The 22,046-nt window shown below is 32.6% G+C and overlaps 2 protein-coding genes across 2 annotated transcripts; both read right to left on the bottom strand.

Annotated features, from left to right (window-relative positions):
* Positions 1–2,419: 2,419 nt before the first annotated feature.
* Positions 2,420–5,912, bottom strand: LOC110730860 (glycerol-3-phosphate acyltransferase 1-like). The gene is made up of 2 exons (XM_021910692.1): positions 4,798–5,912; positions 2,420–3,766 (listed from the first exon to the last, which is right to left on the bottom strand). Exons 1-2 carry the CDS (start codon positions 5,554–5,556, stop codon positions 2,873–2,875), a joined length of 1,653 nt encoding a protein of 550 aa, XP_021766384.1. The 5' UTR covers positions 5,557–5,912; the 3' UTR covers positions 2,420–2,872.
* An 11,722-nt stretch (positions 5,913–17,634) lies between these two features.
* On the bottom strand, positions 17,635–21,458 carry LOC110730859 (glucan endo-1,3-beta-glucosidase 12-like). Its single transcript, XM_021910691.1, has 4 exons — positions 20,907–21,458; positions 19,140–19,595; positions 18,176–18,206; positions 17,635–18,085 (listed from the first exon to the last, which is right to left on the bottom strand). Exons 1-4 carry the CDS (start codon positions 20,980–20,982, stop codon positions 17,923–17,925), a joined length of 726 nt encoding a protein of 241 aa, XP_021766383.1. The 5' UTR covers positions 20,983–21,458; the 3' UTR covers positions 17,635–17,922.
* Positions 21,459–22,046: the final 588 nt, after the last annotated feature.

Here is a 22,046-nt window from a genome sequence, read left to right as displayed (position 1 = left end):
ACATGGGACTGCCTCTTCTGTCATTCATTGCGAGGCTTGGGCTTGCCTTGAAGCAATGAAGTGGGCTAGGACAAAGGGTAGACAGGGTATTCTTCTGCTCTCCAACTCAACTTCTCTTTTGCATAACTTGCAGGACAACAATGGTAAGGACATTTCGATCAATTGGGTGCTTAAGGAACTGAGGGAAGTAGGGAGCTCGTTTCAAAGGTGTACGATTCTAAAGGTTCACAAGGATTAGGTTAAAAGGGCAAACGACATTGCTAGGGAATGTCGTGTTACTCTTTCTAACTTAATATAGTTTTCTTCTTGTTCCTTTGCTTTTATCAAAAAAAAAAAAAAAAAAAAAAAAAAAAAAAAAAAAAAAAAACTATACAAGTATATAATAGAGTTAGGTGGGGCAATAGAACAATGAGTCAACTATTAAGAGCAAAGTTTGTAATTTTGTATAATGTTCATTTCAAGAAAATCGCCAATGAGGCCGATTAATTAAGTTTATTGCATGATTATTGGACGGCTTTCTTAATTAATTATGTGCCTAGCCCAATAAGCCATCAATTTATCTCCGGCTAGGTAATAAGGTGAAAATAGTATAGTGCACCTGGGTGCACCATGCGCATGGTGCACCCGGAAAGAACATTAGACATATTTTAAAGAACATGGGCAAAAAAAAGAACATGCCAGTCTTTGAAAAAGAACATACCTGTGTTTGACAAAAGAACATGTTTGTGTTTGACAAGAACATGAAATTACAAAGAACATAAAGTCTTTACAAAAAGAACATGTTATTTTTCATGGTTATTTGGGTGGTTAAACGTGTTTGAAAAAGAACATTATATTTGACAAAAAAAAACATGTTCGTGTTTGACAAAGATATAGGTGATCATTGGGCGGACCGGGCCAAGGTTAAAAAATCAGCTCACTTCTCGAGTCGGGCCAAGTTTTGGGCTGAAGTTTTTGTGCCCAAATCTGCCCAAAATGGCCCGGCCGTGCGGGCTTTTCGTGTTGAGTATAAAAAATCAACTAAAATGCATAATAACGCAATCCCAAACCCGCCCAAAAATTTAAATTAACGGGGGTGAAATTTTTTTGCCCAAAACCTGTCCAAAATCAAGTCGGGTCAGTCTAACTTTGATCACCTCTAACCAAATAACATAAAGTCTTTACAAAAAGAACATGATAATACAGTAAAGAACATGTTCTTTAGTCTAGTTACTCGGGTGATTTTTTTTTTTTTTTTTTTTAATGTACATACATTAAAGAACATATTGTATAATGTAAAGAACATATAGTTCAAACTCAAAGAACATATTAATCAAAATTAAAGAACATATTATGCTCACGTTCTTTATAAATATCTATAATATTCTTTTTTTCGCCCATGTTCTTTTAAATATACCTAATGTTTTTTCCGGGTGCACCATGCGGCACCAACCATACATTAGTAATAAGGATGATTGACTCAATATAATTTCTCTAAATATAGAAGACCTTAGCCGTATAGGGTACATACACTTAAGTTTTGTGCAACGCACTGATGTTATATGTTAGTTTGGGCTACTTTATGAAATTAAAGTTACAACAAGTTGGGGTCATTACAGGAAATCAACAATTATACGTACATAAATTTTTGACTTAATCCTTTATTTTTTTATATCTATAGGGATGCCTTAGCATTTGAAACTACAATATTTGAAAATTTTCATCTTCCGGGATAACCTAGCATCCACAGACCTCAAGTATGACATTCCAAAAATGCATGTTTTTTGTAAAAAAAAAAAAAAAAAAAAAAAAATTACATTGAATAACTCGACGTTCTCTTATATTAAAGAAAAAACACATGTACACACGACGAGTCCTCAAACTAAGGTTGTTCATTGGTGAACTACGGGACAAAATCAAATCGGAATGAAGGTTGAAATTTGAAATTCAAGATCTGGATGATAGGATCGGATTTCACCTCCCGATTTCACACCAAGCCATTTTGGACCTAATTGATTAGAAGATTGAAATTTGAAATCCAAACCTATCTAGAGACTAGACAATGTGCTAGCTAGGATCGGACCGAATTTAGACCAGAACTCCCAAACTCACACCAAGCCATTTAATTTGGACCTATGTTTCTACATTTGTTAAGTATATATTTCTTTTACAAAAATATATAAAAAATGAAAATGTGAATAAAAGAAAACTAATTGTTTCATTTCTTTTTAACCCTAATATAAAAGATGAGTATTAAACGTATCATTACTTTTTTTCGCTCAAATTGATTTCTTTACCAATTCATGAGTGTATACGTATTTTTTAAAAAAAAATTATTTTTTTATTGTGAAATAATATTTTTACTGATTTACATAGATTTTTACGGATAAAAAAATACTTTGTATTTCTAAGGATTATAACCTCATATCAAAAAGTTTGATTTAACCAAAAAATAAAAATGAGATGACTGAGAAATGAGAACGGAAATAGCATTACATTGAGAAGAATGAGAACTTTATGATAAAACTGTCTGTCTATTTATAGTTATAAATCAATTGCTTGACATAAAATAATGTAGTTGTATCAGAATAATTAATGGATAACAAAATATATACTCCATTATGAAATATATTACATAAAAGAATAGTACACAACCAAATAATAAAATCCCACCTACTACAATAATATTAGTGCATTTTCGTCTGTGTTACATCGGAATATAGCCAAAAAAAAAAGGTTGGGATACATGATCCAAAAAAAAAAAAAAAACTCCTATTTATATATATATATAACTAATATTTCTAATATTCTATGTCCTAAAATTCATCCAAATTAGGATAAACATTCAAAATAAAGATAATAATAAAAATAAAAATAAAAATATACTATATGGTCATGGACCGACCTTTCCTTCATTTCCAGCTAACATTAAGTACTTGTCCTTCCTAGTAAGAGATGTACACTCGAAATCCAAGGCATTAGCCAATTGTCTTTGCAAATTGTTAGCCACTTCGAAACATGATTTACCACCAGCACAAGTCATTTCTTTTGGCACCTTCCCTAGCACATCTAGGTAGTAAATAGGACTTGGGTTCATTAAAAAGAATATTGGGTCCAAACATTTTAGCCCACTGGCGGTCGTCCCATAGAACATGGTCACCTTTGTCTCTAAGGCGACCGGTACAATATCATCCGCTAATTCCGCAAACAATGAGCTAAATCGTAACAAGTAGGGTTCCCTACACGTGGTCCCCTCAGGGCACACCACTAGGTCACCTTCACTTAAGAGCCTTTCCATTGTTTCGCCGTCAATTTTCCGATCACGTGTTAATCGGACAGTTTTAATTGGTGCGATTATTTCTGATGTTTTACTCAGACTATACGTGACAGCAGTCAAGGGTTTTTTAAGACACACGCCAAGGATGACTGGGTCCAAAAGTGTCCTATGCGTGCACACGTATAGGACACCTTTGTGGCCGTTACTAGGGTTTAAATTAAGGGATGTCCCCTTGATTCGTAGGCGTATGCCACTTAGTTGCCCTAATAGATTGGACAACTTAAAAGGCAAGTAAACACCCACAACAACCCTAAAAATGGCAAGAAGAATCCCTAAGGGAAGCCACATGAACATGCACAAAGTAGCTGATGGTGTAGGAAGAAAAGCTAATCTTCCATCATGAAATATTAAGGGCTTAGGATATTTGTCCCTTGGCATTATTTTTGATGATGTTACTTCCTCATTTTTGCATATTTTGTCATCTTCTTGTAGGTCCACAACATATGCTTCCTGTAACATAAATTTTAAAAACTTATTACATTACTATAATATTTATCATACACTATGTATTTATGATATCATTAAATGCTATGTGTGTGACAATGATATTTATCTTCTTGTAAGTCAATTATTATTTCTTTTCTTGGTCAAAATTGAAATCATGAAACATGTCAAGAGCCTGAATTACTAGATGCATGATTTGTTGCCTCATGAACAATTGAACACCAACACAACAATATAATAGTGATAATTTAAATTTATTACTATACCGCCTCCTAAGTAAATAGAGAGTGGCCTTTTGATGCTTATTTATTAATAATAGGGGTAAAAATGAAAAATACATAGGAAAAATCATAAAAATTCAGTGAGTCAGTGGCATGACTAACTATAATATAAATCTTATAAAATACATGAAAGATTTCTAGCACAAAGATTGTTCCATGTATTTTTAGTTAAAAGAATAAACTAATTATTTGGTTGCATCACATCACATTTATAATTATATGAATGGAGTAGCCACAAAAAAATAAAGTAGATGCATAAATAAAACTTATAAATAAACAACTTTATTTATTTTTCTCTTATTTTAAGGTTAGGGAAATTCAAATTTCAGTACTAAATTACTTATAAATTTATAATAAAATAAAAATAAAAATAATGGAAAATCCAAGGAACAATAATAATGTAGAAAAAAATTGGAAAATCCAAGAAACAATAATAATGTAGTTAATAATTCATTTCCCTTTATATTTTCATGCATTATTGGTGTTTTTTAAGGACACCTACTTTAATTAGCAATCAGTCAATCACTACAATTCTTGTTGTTTGTTTTGCATGTACTTGTGACATTACCTAACTTTGACTATACTATCTATGGTTTGTTTTGCCTAAATATGTATTCTTAAAAACAAACAAATATAGAAAGTCATAATAAAAAAATAAAAAAAAAATTAAACAACATATATAAAATGTAATTAATAAGTAATTGATGCATAAATAAATTACAAAATATATATGTAAAAAAGTAAATAAACATTTACCTTGCAAAATTGCATGAAGAAGTGATCAACAAAGGTTGAATTTCCAATGCAAAAATCAGGTCTTGCATCTGAAAAATATTCCTTAATTGACCTATACTTAACAAGCAAACCTTCATGAGATAAAAGGCCAGAATAGTAATTTCCAATTACGTTCAACTCAGTCCCAAAAACTTGATCAACCTTCAAATACTCCTTAAGAAACCCTTCAACCATTACCCTTGGGACACGTGTAAAAACAGCCTTATAATTTGCCCTAGTTAAAGCTTGATAAACATGATAATTTACCTCCTCAAGGTAAAACTTGGGTAAAACGGTCCTTTCAACACAAGCCATATTTTTTACCTTAAGCCCACAAAATGTTATAAAAATCATAACCCTAAGTTGAAAATCATAGTCTAAAAAATAAATAAAGGGGTATGATAAGAGCAAAAGAAATGATCTTATTAAACTACCACCTTCAAAAGCAACCAACATGAAAAATGGGAAGAAAGATTGTGATCTTAATAATGTTCCATTAAAATCACAAACCATAGTATTAAAATGTCGGTCCATTATTTTATTCAAGTGTTTTGATAAACTTTGGTACGACGTTGAAGATGGTTGTTGTTGGTGTTGGTGGGTTGTTGATTTAAAAGAAGGGTTTTTCAAAAGATGGAAACTATAGTTTCTGATTTTTCTAGCAACGGGAAAACAAGAGTTGACAAAGAGTTGATAAACAAGCCATTCTATAACTCTAGAAACAACCGCTGGGAACAACATGGTTGTTGAGTTGTTGTTGTGTTTTTCAAAATTCTTAGAATTGAAGTGAATTTTAGAGAGAGAAAGTGAAAAGAGAGAAAGAGAGATTGTTGTGTGATGTGTGAGAAAGAAACTAACGAGGGATATAGTTAGGAAGAGAATTTATAGAGAATAAAAACTCAAGTTGACTGAAAAAGTACAACATTTGGCTTCAAAAAAAAAGAGAAAAAAAAAAGGTGCAACATTTGGTTAGCCACACCGCATGCATTAATTGCGTTTTTAAATCTCTTTTCTTCAATGTTTACCTTTTGTTGTTTTTAAGGGGTTTTTGGGCAACGCTAGCTACTCAAATTAATTTTAAAGGCTATGGAAATTTATCATAAGAATGATAATATAAAGTAATTTAGGCAAAGTAATCTTGGCATATATGGGAATTTTTAAAATTTTATAATAATATGTGTATAAATGATTATATAATAAGTATGAGTTAAAAAGCGTAGTTACTTAATTAGGAGTGACTTACCTTACTCGATTTAGAATATCTTATTTTGATTCAGTGTTACATAGTGTTATATTTTAAGGACACAAATACATATAATATTCCTAAAAGAAAGGGGAAAATTGCAAGAAATACCATACGTTTAAATGGAGGATTTTGTGCTTTATACTCTTGGTGTGTTCCACAAATCCAACGTATTAAACATTACGAGTATATAATATGTTCATGTGAGGGCGTATAGATGCGGCATATTGTTAGCTAGATACTGTACGTATTTATTCTTGTCACCATTTGACAACATGGAGATCTTGGCCATAAATTGCCTTTTATATTTTATTTTATTTTTTCAAAAAACAGAAAAGAAAATAACTCCCGATCGAATACTTAAACTCTCTAGTAGCGATTATAATGAATCCTAGTAAGGATTTACTAGGAATGTTCGTCCGATCGAGTTCATATATGGTTTGCTTAAGTTGTATGATAATAATCCTTCTAATATATGACATAGTTTTTTTGGCCTAATAATAAGCATCTAATTTTGTGTGTTCTTTTCTTCGGCTCTACCTTACCCTTTTAGCTAGAAATCGGTTCTATGATGAACACATGATGCCTTCAACAATGTTAAACATTAGTATTTGATGAAACAATGAAATGAAATGAATTGAAAATACTAAAAATAAAGATGTATGCCCCACTACATTATTTGATGAAACAAATAATAATTTGGTACATTCCAAAATAAAGTAACATGCAAACACTATAAGACGAAGGGTTCTTCAATTTCCTATATAACATTAACATTTTATAGTCATATATATATATATAAACTATATAGTATGAAAAAAATAATAATGCAGTGTGATAACATGCAATGTTGCAATCAACAGCACAAGTATGAAGTATGTAAGTTGGAAAAATAGTATTTGCACAAAATCAGAGTTTAATGTGTGATACGCGTAGATGATCTGTATATAAATTCTGTCAAAATTGTAGGATCATATTGTCAGGAATTGCCATTCCTCGTGAAAGAAGTATAATTGAGATTATCAGAAGAGCTGCAAATAAAGATTCATTTTTTAAGAAAAAATTATGGAGTGGTTCTTATGGCTTGAATTTAGTTGTCACGATCCTAGTGTAACTAAATAAATTGTAGGGATTAGCTTGTAATTTTCAAAATTAATAAAGTAAATAGCTAACCACTGAAGCTTTTTTAATAATGGCCAAACTAAGCAAATTAACTCTACAAAACTAATTAGCTTGGAAAAACAAAGAATTAAATTTATTATTTATTTATCTTATTGAAAGAGTAAGTAAATACTAAATTAATACTCCCCCCATTCTTTTATTATTGTACTATAGAGGTTGGCACACATTTTTTAATAGTGGGAAAAAGTAAGAGAAATAAGGGTAAAAGTACGAAACTGTCCATATGATGTAAACATAAACTAAACAATAAAGTGTTAAAAGTAAGAATATATTAGGTATTTATAGTGTGAACACAAATATTTTGTTTCTTAAAATGGATATGGTAATATTTGTGAAATTTTCTTAACAGGCAAGGGGTGCAATAATTAAAAAGTGGAGGGTTATACGTAAACATAATTTAAAAAAATATCTTAAGCAACTTGCATTGCTAACCATTGGAGCACAATAGCTTCTTGAAAATCTTATGTGGCATATTAAGCTAATAAGTATATAGGCCAACCATTAAGTTGTTCTAAATAATAAAAAATGATGTTTATTAAAAAGAATTTATGATATTATATTACATTCAGCTCAATAAAAATAAATTATATTATATTTAGAAAAAGGTTTGTTTGTTTTTTTTAAAGAAAATCTTATGAATTTTATGATTATGTATTTCCTTTTTTTTTTATTCTTATTTCAATTAATGAACAAAATCAAAGTCTTAATCCTAACAACAAAGTTGTCTAATCACTACGAAGCAATATATACTTTCTAATAAAATGAAGTCTTAAATTAGAAACGCATATCAAAATCACATATAAAATCCAAACATAAAGAATAAAAATAAACAAACTTAGCAAGTCATGTACTTCTATTCAATCTCCATCTTTAAAGTCGTTTTTCCTAATTTGACTGCTAATCAGCATGACGATCACTGTCCAAACATAACATCGAAACATGAATAGTTTTTGTAACGTGTTGATTTGACTGCAACTCGTTTCATTTTGCATGATGCTCACCACCGTCCAAACATAAATTCAAACACGAAGAATTTTTGTGAAGACGCATACAATATTATTAGACGGAGAGAGTAAAATTAATGACAAAATAGTTTGAACAAATAATGTTATCCTTGGAATGTGTGTTATAGGTGATACCAAGTGGAGGCAACATAATAAAGAGATGTGTAGAGATGATAAAGACTTGCACCCGTTGACATGCTAGTGTTAGTTTGCGTGTGAGAAAGGAGCTGACTAGAAAATTCAATATACAACCGGCGCGGCTATATTTCCGAGGCCATCCTACTACTAAAAGTCTACGCTATCTTTCACTTATTATTACCAACTAACCCTGTTATTGTCATGTTTTTAAGTCAATGTTTTGTGTTGGGTGTTGTTGATAAGGTGTTATAGGTCTTAATTCATACGAGTACTACAAATATCTATATATAGATCAATACATAGATATTTTGGTACAAAAGGTTGGAATTGTGACCCCATTGTTCTAATTGTAAAAGGGATATGAAAGTAAGAAAAGTGTCGTATATGTAGTAGGTACGTCCACCGTACTACTTCATTCTTAAAACTTTTCTATCTTTCTTACAAGATAGGTTAAACGAGGTAGAGGTAGAGGGAGAGTGAAAAATGACTTGGTTGGAATGAGTAGGGAAGGATATGGCATATGGATTTGAAGTATTTGATCGCAAGAGATGGAGTAGTAGAAGATTCTTGTGGATGATTATTCGGAATAATCACTTTTGATTTATGTAGCCGACTCACTCATGGGATAAGACTTTGATTAATTGATTGATTGATTGATAGTATGTTACTAGATGCAATGATGAAGAGATTTTGTGATATGAAACATTTTATTGTCATATAAAATGCAATGTCGACTCCACTTATTGTCATATGGTTGTGGGATGAAACCTCATTTGGATTTGTGATATGAATTCTCTCTCTCTCTCCCTCTCTCTCTCTCTTTCTCTCTCTCTCTCTTGCGGATGCGGCCCAATTTCGTATTCAACATGGTATTAGAGTCGTCAGGCCTATGGTATGGGATTTCTAATGGCTTGAGTATATTGCTAGGCCCAAGGTTTGGGGCCTTTAATGGTATTAAGGAAGTGTTGAAGTATATCTTACCAAATAACGCATGTAAATGTCCCATATTGAAAAAACAAAAAATAGTTAAACACTTTAACAATATGACACTGTGACATTTTACATTTTAAGTCAATGTTTCATGTTGGGTGTTGTTGGGATGAAATCCCTTTGTATTTGTGAAAGTGGAATCTCTCTCTCTTGGATTAAGGGGATGGCCTAGACTCGTATTTAGCAGTATAACACGTGACATTTTACATTTTTACATTTTAAGTCAATGTTTCATGTTGGGTGTTGTTGATAAGATATTTTAAGTCTTACTTCATGAGTACTACAAATGTAGGTGTATATATCGATCAATATATAGATATTTTGGTACAAAACTTTAATTAGTGTTGTGGCCACATTGTTCTAAATGTAATAGGGATATGAAAGAAAAGTGCCATATATGCGTAGGTTGAATTGTCAAGCATGTACGAAGTACGTACACTACTTCATTCATAAAACTTTTCTCTCTTCTTATAATATTGTTGGCATGTATGCTAGATGCAAAAGAAATTTTATATATATATATATATGATATCTCAAAGTTATTTAATATACTTGAATCTTGTCTAGCTAGAAGATACTTGTATATGATTTTCAAGGCTAGCTTACATAATGCTATTGTAAAAATTCTTGCATATACAAAGTATATTGACAAGATCCGATCCAATTGATCAAATCAAAATTAATAAAACAAAATTATTATAAAATTAGATTATCATTTCAAAATTAATCTTCATATTATTAAGAAAAAGTTACCTTTTTTTTATTTTATTTTTTAACATAATAATAAAAAGGCTTACTACTTTACAAGTAGTCCAAGCTAAGACCAACTAGAGACATTTGATAAGACAATATGACACGTGACATATTACATTTTCACTTCTCCTATATCTCTTATATGAAATTAAAAGTAAATTATGTTGTAATACTACCAAACCTTACAAGAAGGTATTCGAGCTAGAATTTTTACAAGTTAAATGCATTATTATTCATGAACACATGATGTAGAAATCGTAGAATAAAAAATGGGCTGATACAACTACTAGACAGTATATTGTATAGCTGTATGAATTCTTCTCTATTATGAACAAGAATATTATTATAATGCAAGTCAAAGAAAAGAAGAACAATATAAAACTCCAAATCTAGTTGGTTGATGTAATAAATATGGACTAACAAATGGTGGATTTAAAGGAATAGTTTGTCACAGTTGACAATGTAATAATAAAGCAATACTACATAGTACTATGTCATGTGAAATACCATCCTTAATTAGGCAACAGTTGCCTTTTTAATCTTTAATTAATATAGGAGTATGTATCTTTTTCTGTTCCCTTTTATTAATTTATTAATTAATTAGCATAACTTTAATAAAGTATAATTGAATTTGAGCCATGCATGCAATAGATGGATGTAGTGAACTTTATGGAGAAGAAACAAGAAAGTTTTTGGTTCACACATAAATTGTGATAATCACTCTCTTCTTCTAAATTATATGTGTCACAAATTATCACTAAAGTATTCATGCTAGAATTGCTTAAATTGTACCTTATTTAGTGATTTATTAACTCTTGTATTGTAGTAAACCTTTCTATGTTCTATTATGTATGTATGTGTTGTTGGGGTAGTCATACCATACACTTGTACAAGTTTATTGGAGTGATTATAACACAAAGTATAGATAAGTCATGAGAAAAGCTTAATTATAGTCAAATAGTTACATCAAATGTTCATATCAATTACCAAATAAAGTAAAATGCAAAGTCAAGTTTTGTTTTATTATATGGAGTAATCTAGAAAATGATCATGTGAGTGATGAGAACGATGTAAGATGAGCCTTTGTTTTTCTAAAGAAAATTAGAGGGATCATAATAAGCCAACGTTATTGTTTTAATCCAATATTGACAAGTGTTACATACTCTTGAAAGTAAGGGGGAAAACAAGGGATACTATACCCTTTAACATACACTGTATTATACCTTTAGAGCATCTACAATGATTATATAAAAGACTTGCTTGTATTTAATAAATAATGATGTGACAACCCAAAACTACATTTACATGTAGCTAGCCATTGTCAGGCCCCTCTAAGACCCTGTGCAAACAGTCCCACTGCACAGAGCCCCGCAACTAAGAGGGCCTCAAATTGCAAAGTCTAAAAGGTTTAAGCATCAAGATTAGACCATCTTCTTAATTGATAGGTCAGCGGAACAAGCCTTATTAACTGCATTTTTGTATGTTTTTTTTTTTTTTTTTTTTTTTTTTTGTATGTTAAAAGAAAAATAAATTCTATTAATTCAAAAACTTAATATAGAGTTATATGAGTATAAATTCTATCAATTCATAAACTTAATACGGAGTTATATGAGTATAAGTTTTCCGAAGTACATGTTAATAGTTTAGTTAACTTGAAAAAGATAATTTGTTATCAACATTGAAGCTTATTAATACGATCGAGTATAAGTATTTTATTTTAGCATATAAATGAAGAAAAATAACGATAATATGTTCATAAAAAGAAAAAAAAAAAGAAAAAAAAAGAAAAGAGGTAACATAATTTCATATTTAAATTTGTGTGGTTTTTAATTTGGAGGACCTATAATTATTAATAGCACAGGCCCCCTAAATTGTTTAAGACGGCCCTGCCCCTGGCCAAGTGACCATTGTATATGAATGCTCTTAACAACAACATTTGAACTATGAAGCAAGTTTGGCGTCTCTTTACTAACCCCCAGTTGTTCGTGTCGAAAGTTTACGGTGCGCGTATGACCTTTCTTTCCAGCAACCCTCACGGTCGGCCACGGGTGTCTGGTCGTACTTCGTATGGCCTTCGGGGTTTACTTAAAGCAGATACTCTTCTACAACAAGGCTGCAGTTGGAAGGTTGGTAATGGGCGCTCGATTCTAGCCGAGTCAACTGCCTGGGTCAATGGCAGTACTCCTGAGTTCAAGCCCGGGATTTCCTTACAAAACTCTGCAACCCAAACAGTCAGTTTCTTCATTCATCCTCAAACACTAGGGTGGAACACGGATAAAGTTGTTGATTGGTTTGTCCCTTCGGATGCGACCACGATGTTAGCTATGGAGTTACCTTATACGCTGCAAGAGGATTTTCGGTACTGGTCTGGTACCCCGTCGGGCCGGTACTCAGTGAAAACTGGGTATGCGATGCTACAACAACAACTCTCTCCCATTTCAACTAATTCGAGTATGGGTTCCTTTTGGAAAGTTCTTTGGTCTCTTCAGTTACAACCAAAATGGAAGCTGTTCTTATGGAAACTTCTACATCGCGCACTTGCAGTCAAGGTGGAACTTAGTCATAGAGGGGTTCCAATTCAAGATGTTTTTTGTGACCTTTGTAGGTCAGCACCAAAGGACTTGCAACATCTCTTCAGAATGTGTTTCAATGCTCGAACGGTTTGGAGGGGTGGATGCCTCGGCATTCGCTCAGAATTTAATGGAGACCTTTCTCTCTCAGATTGGATCCTACAGTATATCCGACTTTTTATTAGTCAGGGTGGGCCTTCCAGTACTCGCTTAGGTACCTTCATTGGTACGCTTTGGAGTCTGTGGTTATGTCGAAACTCCAGAATCTTTCAGGAGTCTACTGCTTGCCGGCCTTTTTCTTTACAATTCGCGGACGTTATGAATGCTCATGCAATCTTTGTCAGCACGGATGCTCCTGTTAGTACCCACTACGCGGTGGGGGCCGGCGGGGGTGCCTCTCCTCCACCTGGTTTTTACATGGCTCAGTTGGGTCAGGGTACTCAAGGGCCAAATGCGCTTTCTCTACAAATTGATGGCTCCTGGTTTAAGGACTCTCTACAACCAGGGATGGGTTGGTGCGTGGATAATGATGACCCGTTTGATGAACGTATCTTTGGTGGAAGTAACTTTGGGGTTTGTACCTCTGCTTTACATACGGAGGCACTGGCGTGCATGTATGGGTTACAGTGGGCTATGGATCGAGGTTTTCATTCGGTAACGGTATTCACTAACTCCTATAATCTTGTTTCCCTTCTTCGGGGGGATGGTCATGGTAACATTGCTTACCTTTGGATCATTCGCAAGATTATTCTCCTTGGCTCTACCTTTCGTTACTGTTGCATACACAAGGCGGATCGGCACCGGGTTCATCGAGCTCATCAAATAGCTGGGGAATCGTCGGTTAACTTTATTTGCTTTAATAGTAATAAATAGCCTGTTTGTATCCGTTGTCAAAAAAAAAAAAAAAAAAAAAAACTTGTAGGATTTAAAGTAAAAATCCTCTCTACTGATAATACTAGGGATGGCAACGGGTCGGATCTGGACCGGGTCCGGATGGACCCGGATCCAGACCCGTTTTTGTATATAGGATCCGAATCCGACCCGGATCCGTCGGGTCTAGAAAATGAAGACCCGGATTCGGATCCGCCGGGTCCAATGGATCCGGGTCCAATATATTTTGCCTAATTGTTTTGCAATAAATGTAATGTTCGGGTCAAAAAAATTTATTTCAAACTTACGTTGTTGGTTATTAAGTTCAACCCCAAATTAACCAACTTATACACTCATATTTTGAATTAAAATTATAAACAACAAAAAAAATACGATGTTACATATGAGCTAGTGAAAAAACAACGATGATGTTTATAATATGAGCATCCAAAATTCATCTCTTGAAAGGGTTAATCTTTATCATTACTAACATTATCAACATTTTTAATTTAGAAACAAACAATTTTAGTTTTTTTTAATAGGAAAAATAAAAAAACAGGTCCACGGATCTGGATTCACGGATCCGGGTCGGGTCCAAATCCATTGCCATCCCTAGATAATACCAAGCTGATTCGATAATCACCCAACCTGATCATACTCGCCTGCTGACAAATTAAAATAATACAACATTTGATATTATTAAACTTTAAATTATGATCCACAATCTTTATGATGTTCAGAGCCCCTCAATTATTTTCCACTTAATAATAGACTACTGTACATAACAAATAAAATAAAAAAAAATAGAAAAAAAGAAGTCTATGTACTGTAATAGTGTAATTACCGTGGTCACACAAATCCTGTTAATAATTTGGTGAAGAAGATGCAATCATTTGATGCAAATGCTAGTGGGTGTTGAAACAGTGTACAAAGTCATCAAACAAATTCTGTTTAATAATTTAGCTGGAAGAAAATAAGAAATGACATAAATTTGATGTTTCACACACATTTGCTGCTGCTACTACATACTAGTCTCATGCATGCACAAATTTATTTCAAAGCTACTTTGCATGACCATCATATCACTTTTCATTTTAAACTTTACATACTCAAATTATTATTCCACATTCATCTACTGTTTCAAGTTGGTTCACACATAAAGAAGGGTAACACATCTTGTTGGATTTGTTTTGGAACACTCCCTATATGAAAAAGACTGGAAAGAATGAAATTTTGTTAGTTTGAATGTATGTACATACGTCTATGATCAAGTTAATTGTCGTAGTAGTTTGATTGACACACTTGACAATGTATCAGTTTGAGTATTGATATCTCTAATTATAAGTTAGTGTAACTTACGAAAAGTTGATATATTGATAATATACATTAAGAGAAATCTAAAAACATACTATATAATATATTAACATTTGTTTTTATATATTTGGTAAAATTTATAACATAGAAATAAATAAATAAATAAATAAATAAATAAAGAGTCAACCTGTTACATCCATTTGAAATGGAGAGGATATTGTACAGACGTATTGTAAAGTGTAGGATAGATGGGATCAGGTTTGTTTCAAACAATCTGAAAATCAGCTCAATCTCCCCGTTTGCGTATGTGTTCCTTCATAAAAACCCTTTTAATTGTTACATATATGCTCTCAAGTCATAGCGTTGAAAGTCTACAATATTTTTTTCATGACCTTCCAAAGAACATTTTTCTTTTTAAATGTTAAACTACGAGGGAGGGCCCCCCACCCTATCACAGGAATGGGAGGCTATGAAGAGTCGAATCCCCATCACGTGGGAGGGAAGGGGGGAGATGGAGGGACTAATCCTTCCTTCCAAAGGACTTATCAAAACATGGAACTCCTTTCAACCGCGTAACATTTATCTAATGCACCATGCCTTGGAGGAGCCACACGCCAAGTAACCAACCTACATCTGCTTCATGCTAGCCATATGCTCCATCTAATCGTCAAGAACACCATATTATACTATGTCTATATACAACACACATTGTTGTAAATATACACAGCCCTTATTTTTTTTTTTATTTTTTTTTTATTTTTTTTTTGTGGTTGTTGTTGTTGTTGTTTAAATAATCAACCTTCTTTATTTTTACTGTTTTGGATGGTGATATCATGGGCCTATTCCAAGGCCCTAGCTTTTGAAAGACTAAATTCTTACATAGACTCTGGTCCACCTATCCTATGTATGTGGACTAGGCATTAAACACACTCTTCTCTTAATTAAACACAACTTTACCTTGTTCTTCAAATCCCGCCATCTTAACTTTTTTTTTTCCTTCTTTATAAGATCACTCTTCCCTATTTAATCTGATTTTTTTACTTCTTTTTCGATCATAATTTAGATCCACAACATTGTCTAGATCAAAGAAATCATCAACATTATCTCTTCTTTTTCTCTATTTTCTCCTTAATTTCACTCTTTTGAACTTCCTCTCTCTTCTTCTTAACATTTTCTTGCTTCTTCTGAACTTTCTTCTTTTGCGACTCTTTCTTAGCCTTCTTTTGAGCTTCCTTTTTAGCTTGATTTTCAGTCTCCTTTTGACTTTCCTTTTTAGCTTGATTCTTAGCCTCCTTTTGAGCTTGATTCTCAGCTTCTTGGATTGGTGTTGGGTGGTAGATTTGGGTTGAAATTCAAATTGGTTGCTGTAATAAAACAAATGCTTCTTGAATTAAAAAATAACAATATCAAAATTTGAACAGGAATCACAAAAATATATTAAATAAAATCATAAAACATTTGAACAGTAATAACAAATTATATGAACTAAAACCACAAAGTATTTGAACATTAATCACAAATTATATGAACTAGAACTACAATATATTTGAACAGTAATCACGAATTATATGAACTAAAAACACAAAACATTTGAACTTATAAAATAAATGCTTCTTAGTTTAAAAAATAATAATATCAATTTTTAACAGTAATCACGAAATATATGAACTAAAACCACAAAATATTTGAACGATAATCACAGATTATATGTACTAAAACCACAAATCATTTGAACAGCAATTACGAATTATATGAACTAAAAACACGAAATATTTGAGCCTATGATTTACCCGGTTTCTCCATTTTCTGAATGTTGCTTGTCTATCTTTTTTAAAATCTTTGGATCAACAATTGGACTTGTTATATCCAATTCTTCTTCCTTTTGTTTCGGATTTGAGAAATTGTCCTGTTCAAACAAGGTTTCAATTCATCATTTAATTTCAAAATTCAACAATTATATAGGGTTTTAATTTACTTACAATTGATCTTCATCACTATCAGAAGAATTTGGATGCCTAAAAAATATGAAAATTGTACCTAAAAAATATGAAAATTGTTCAAAAATTATACCCAATTTACAAAAACTACGAATGAAATTTTAACAAATTATAACAACTACGAACGAGTAATTGCAAATTCAAAGAAATTTAAACAAAGTATAAGTTCAGAAATTTTATTTACCTTTCTGCATTGTTTTCTTACTTTTCATCCATGGCTATGCTTGAATTTTCAGAGGAGAGAGAAACGAGAATTTTTCGTAGTGTTTGTGTTGATGGCTATAAGCTCAGAATTTATTATGTCAGAGTGTTGTTGGAGTGGAAAGAAAGAAATGAGAGGTTGGGCCGCTTTATTTGTAATGTGTTTGTGATGATAGATTGGAGTATTTGGGCTAGTGGTCCACCTATTTTAGATGGACCAGGGTCTACCATAGACCTATTGTTTAAAATCAATTAAAGCCCAAACCCTCCGATGATCTGTTCTCATAATTCTATAAACCAAAGGCCCAAGAGGAGTGCTTCCAAGTTCCATCTCCTAATTCTCATCTGCATTATTTGTAAGTTGTGACTTCTAAGGCAAAAACTTATACAAAACGCTCTCCAACAATTTACATGTCTTGAACCTTCAAGAATAGTAATTTAGCGTGACTCGAATTAATTTTGGTGCCTTTTAACAATGTCTGATTATGTTTCATTCTCAAACAGTCAAACTTACAAGCAAAGTTACTACATTAATACATACCACAAAGGCACAAAGGAACAAAGCACAACCCTAAATTATGGTTATAAACTCAAAAATTATAAACATCGCTAACCTAACCTTGCCCCTGCATTCACAGGACTAAGAATCAAACAGCACTTCAGCCGGAAACAAGTAAATACATAACCTGACTTACATGATTAAGCTGCCCCTCAGATTGCTAAATGCTACGGAGTAATACATGGAAAACATATCCTACACGGCTAAACATCTTCATCACTAAATTTTCTACAGAATGATAACAGTGACTGAGCTTCTTGAACTAATCCTTTACGATTAACAATGTCTAATGACCATATCTTAGCAGAAGAACCATGAAACATAAGGATCTTGAAAGGTATGAAACCTTGCTATCAAGGGTTGCTGCTGAATTAGACGGTCCAGGTGGTCCCACACCAAAAACTGTTGAGACGTTTTGATTGGTTGTGTCTAGCACAGATGAACTCGTGCTGCACTCAGAGAAACAAATTACAGTTAATAACTGATTCAGACAAAATAAAGCAAGGAAAAGACAATGCACTAAACTTATGCATATTCACCTTGTAGAGGGATACTGACATGTTTCGGTACCTGAAATATGATAAAGTATATTGTGACATCAGTACAGAGCGAAAATGAAGTATGACTATTAAAGGTAGCACAACATTTCATAAGAAATGGTAACAATCTTGATTCCAGAGATATGCATCCAGAAATGATGTAACATTTTATGCAACAGTAATAAGTTTCCATTTGTAAATTTAATTAATGAACATATACAAAAGTTAGCCAAAAGTAACCGACTGCTGTAACGTTGTTTACTACTTTATCTCTAGTGAAAGTTAGCAGAGTCTATAATTAATCCAGCTTTATTAAAAATGTACTTAAAAGATACCACGGGTGATTAGAATAATTAGTGGCTAAGGCCTCAGATAAGTGGAAGTCAAAATCAGGCACATGGAGAGCAAATTTGCACTTTGCACCACCAGTATTCACCAAGTGCAATCACATATTCACATTACATCATAATTCACAATAAACTACGACGAATATGAAGTCTCTCCCTCTCTCGAACACCAGAGATCCTGTTTTGGATACCTTTAAACTTGAAATCTCGAGGAAATAAACTTGGGGGTAGACCTTTTCTTTAAATGACTAGTATACTTCTCCCCTTTCGTGGTTCATTGAATTCCAACTATGATCATTTACTTTCTGTACAGCTAAATTGTATCAACAATACAAATAATTAAATCCTTTTTCTAGACAAAGTCATCAATGTTTTAGTGTTAATAAATAAAATTTGCACATTATTTCTCCATTTGCAACATATGCCTAATGCAATTTCTGTGTGAAATCTGATTGACATGTATCCTACTTCATGAACGGCCAAATTAGTTTCACATAGATTATATTCAACATGTCCCAGTTCAATAAACAACAGACATAAAGAACAAACAAATTATACGCTGCACAAAAGAAGAAAAGCACAAATGAAAATAGGAGAAAAAGAAGTGTTGATCATACTTGGATTAGTGCTGGTGACAACAGCAGTCCCCCCAAAATTACAGCTATTTGGAATCGGGTTCTTCTGATAGTACGTGTTGAATGCATAAGAAGCATGATCATGGAGTGTGTTTGGGTAATAGCAACTCCCACCAGATTGAATTGCAGTGCAATCAGCACCACCATGGCCACACGCATAGTCTAAAGCCATCTGCAATGCTAACTGAGCAGCAGTTTGGCTGGCAACACACCAGCTAGCACCTGAGTTAACAGGTGAAGATGTGGTTGGGGTAGCAAATGGAACCCACTTAGGCGGGTCTTCAGGGATTGAGTTTGGATTCAATACAGGAGCAGATGACGCGCCTGTGAAATTTATGGTTGGTACAGTTGTAAGAGGTGAGGTGATGTCCTTTTGGATAGCTGCTTCAGTAGGAACCTCACCAGGTCCAACTCCTCCCCATGTTATAGTACATGAAACTGACAAAACAAAAACCGATGAGAGGATAATAGAAGTGCATTGTTAAATCACACCCTTAATTGATGTGAAACTTACTTTTAGCTATAATGTACATATATAACAAATGACACAAGAATATATTCTGATATGCTTTTATAGAACAAACTCTTCAGATCATCGATTATGTGCAGCTATACAAGTACATTCCAAGTATAAATCCTAAAAATCTTCAAGAAGTCCAAGTGATCGAAAGTGAGTGGGAAACAAAATTAAAGCGAAGCTTAACATGAAAACTAACATATGTCTTCTAAGGAATATACAATGATAAGCAATGATAAACCTATCCTCAAGATTGGACTATCATAGTTTCATTAATTTTACAAAAATGATGTGTACATGTAAGGACATGTAGTGGTTTTCCAATTAAATTGGGAGCACTATTCGGATGACTATATGAAATTATCACTTTTGATTCATGTAGCCGACCTAGTTATGGGATTAAGGCTTTGATTGATTGACTGACTATTCGGATTACTTGAGATTAGATCGAATGATCCAATCTCGGAGATTGGTCAAGAATTCCTAGACAAAAAATGGACTTAAAATGCTTTAGCCTAAACTCGAACATACCGAAACAAGGTGTACAAACAACCAATTGACCAATTCTATAATGACGTACACATAACAAATGCTTAGTTCCTAGTGTACATGATGACAAACAAAACATATAATATGACCAACAAATCGAATCACAAAGCATATAAATGCTTACTTCCTAGTTTAACCAATTACTAGAATATTTGTCCACAATAACAAGGAAATCAAATGCAACTTCTGACTGTGAGAATCTTAATAATACGACAAAACTATCCAAAAAAATATTAGCTAAAATATTAATTAATCCTAAGTTCAACTAGAAAATAAAAACAGAGGAAAACACTATTTACAGACTTTGTTTTTTTACCTTTCTGGGTTTCTTCCACTCAAATTTAACTCAAACCCAACATGAATCATACTATGAACAAAAATTGTAGAAACTCAACATGAATAAGACTTAAAAATCAAATTCCGTTTACATTATTGTTTAATATAACCACCTAGTTAAACAACAATTCACAAAAATAAGACTTTGCATTTCCGAAAGACTAACTTACAAATCAAATCTCGTGTACATCATTGTCATTTGCCATGATATAGTATAACATCAAAACAAGACTAGGCAATTCCAAAGTGAGGACCAAGACCAAGTAACAACAAATAATGATGAAAACAAGGCTAACTAAAAACAAAGGAAATAAAAAATGTGGACCAAAAAAGCAGAGAAAAATCACCTGAAGAGAAGAAAAGAGGAAGAATGATGAAGAGTGAAGAAGCAGAGGAGTGAAACAAAAATACCCTTTTACCCATTTCAAATATTTCAAAGAAATTAAAGCCTGAATAATAATTATAAGTGATTGATTACCCAAATGTAAGAGAACAAAAAAGCTGCCATAGTATTCTGACCTTATCTTTTTGTAATACTAGTATATTGAAAAGGGAAAATGAAATAGGGGTAGATTAGAGAAATAGGGTAAAATATAGGACAGCTGAATAATATTTGTAGAAGCTAAGGTTTGAAATTCAAAAGACGAAGAAGAAAAAGAAGGAGAGAGAAAGGTTGAGAGTGGTGGAGACATTGTGGGTGGTAGAAAATAAGATGAAAGGAAGGATCAAACAATGGGGGAAAAGATAGAGAGAAGAAGAAAAGCAAGAATTGTTTGTAATATTAAGTGATGATAGTAATGATGACCTTAATTAGTGAGTGCCCATTTTCTTCTTCTTTTCCAGGTTTCTCCTTTTTCTTTTCTTCCTCTTCAAAGTCTTCATCTTTGGTGTTTAGTAAATGTAGAGGTGTAGGGAGGCGTCAATTCGAATGATCGGATCAAGTTAAATAAGGTCGGATTGAGTCGATTTTTAAAGTTGAGTTATGTTAAATTATTGTTTTACACAAGTTAAACTTTAAATTGAATATTTTTCGAGTAGGTTTTGGGTTGGGTGGGGTGTGGTGTGGTTTTGAGACCTCTAGGTGTAGAGTATGATATTTGGTGACGCTTAAGGGATGACATGTGGGTATATAATTCTGCACTAAATACGTGTTAGTTGAAATGAGTATAAATGATCTAATGGGCGAGTATGGACATCAAAAGTCATGCTCCACTAATCATGAGTACTACAGAGTTTATAGGGTAGTGAATTTAAAATCATATTTACCCTCGTATTCATTCATTTGCTCTATATCAATTCATTTGTCCAAATTCAATCATTTTAGTTTCATAACATTATGTATCGTCAAAGAAATTTTAAATTAATATTAATAAGGACTACAAATTGAAAGTGTATTAAAATAACATAAAAAAAAAAAAAGTGTTAGAGATTATAGAAGTCTAAATGTAGCCTTAAATTTGGGACAAAATGAGTATTAAAAAATGCAA

Source organism: Chenopodium quinoa, unplaced genomic scaffold (assembly GCF_001683475.1).
Source record: "Chenopodium quinoa cultivar QQ74 unplaced genomic scaffold, ASM168347v1, whole genome shotgun sequence".
NCBI classification, from domain to species: domain Eukaryota; kingdom Viridiplantae; phylum Streptophyta; class Magnoliopsida; order Caryophyllales; family Amaranthaceae; genus Chenopodium; species Chenopodium quinoa.
Note: the sequence above shows the minus strand (reverse complement) of the source record. Positions and strands in the feature narration are given on the sequence as shown.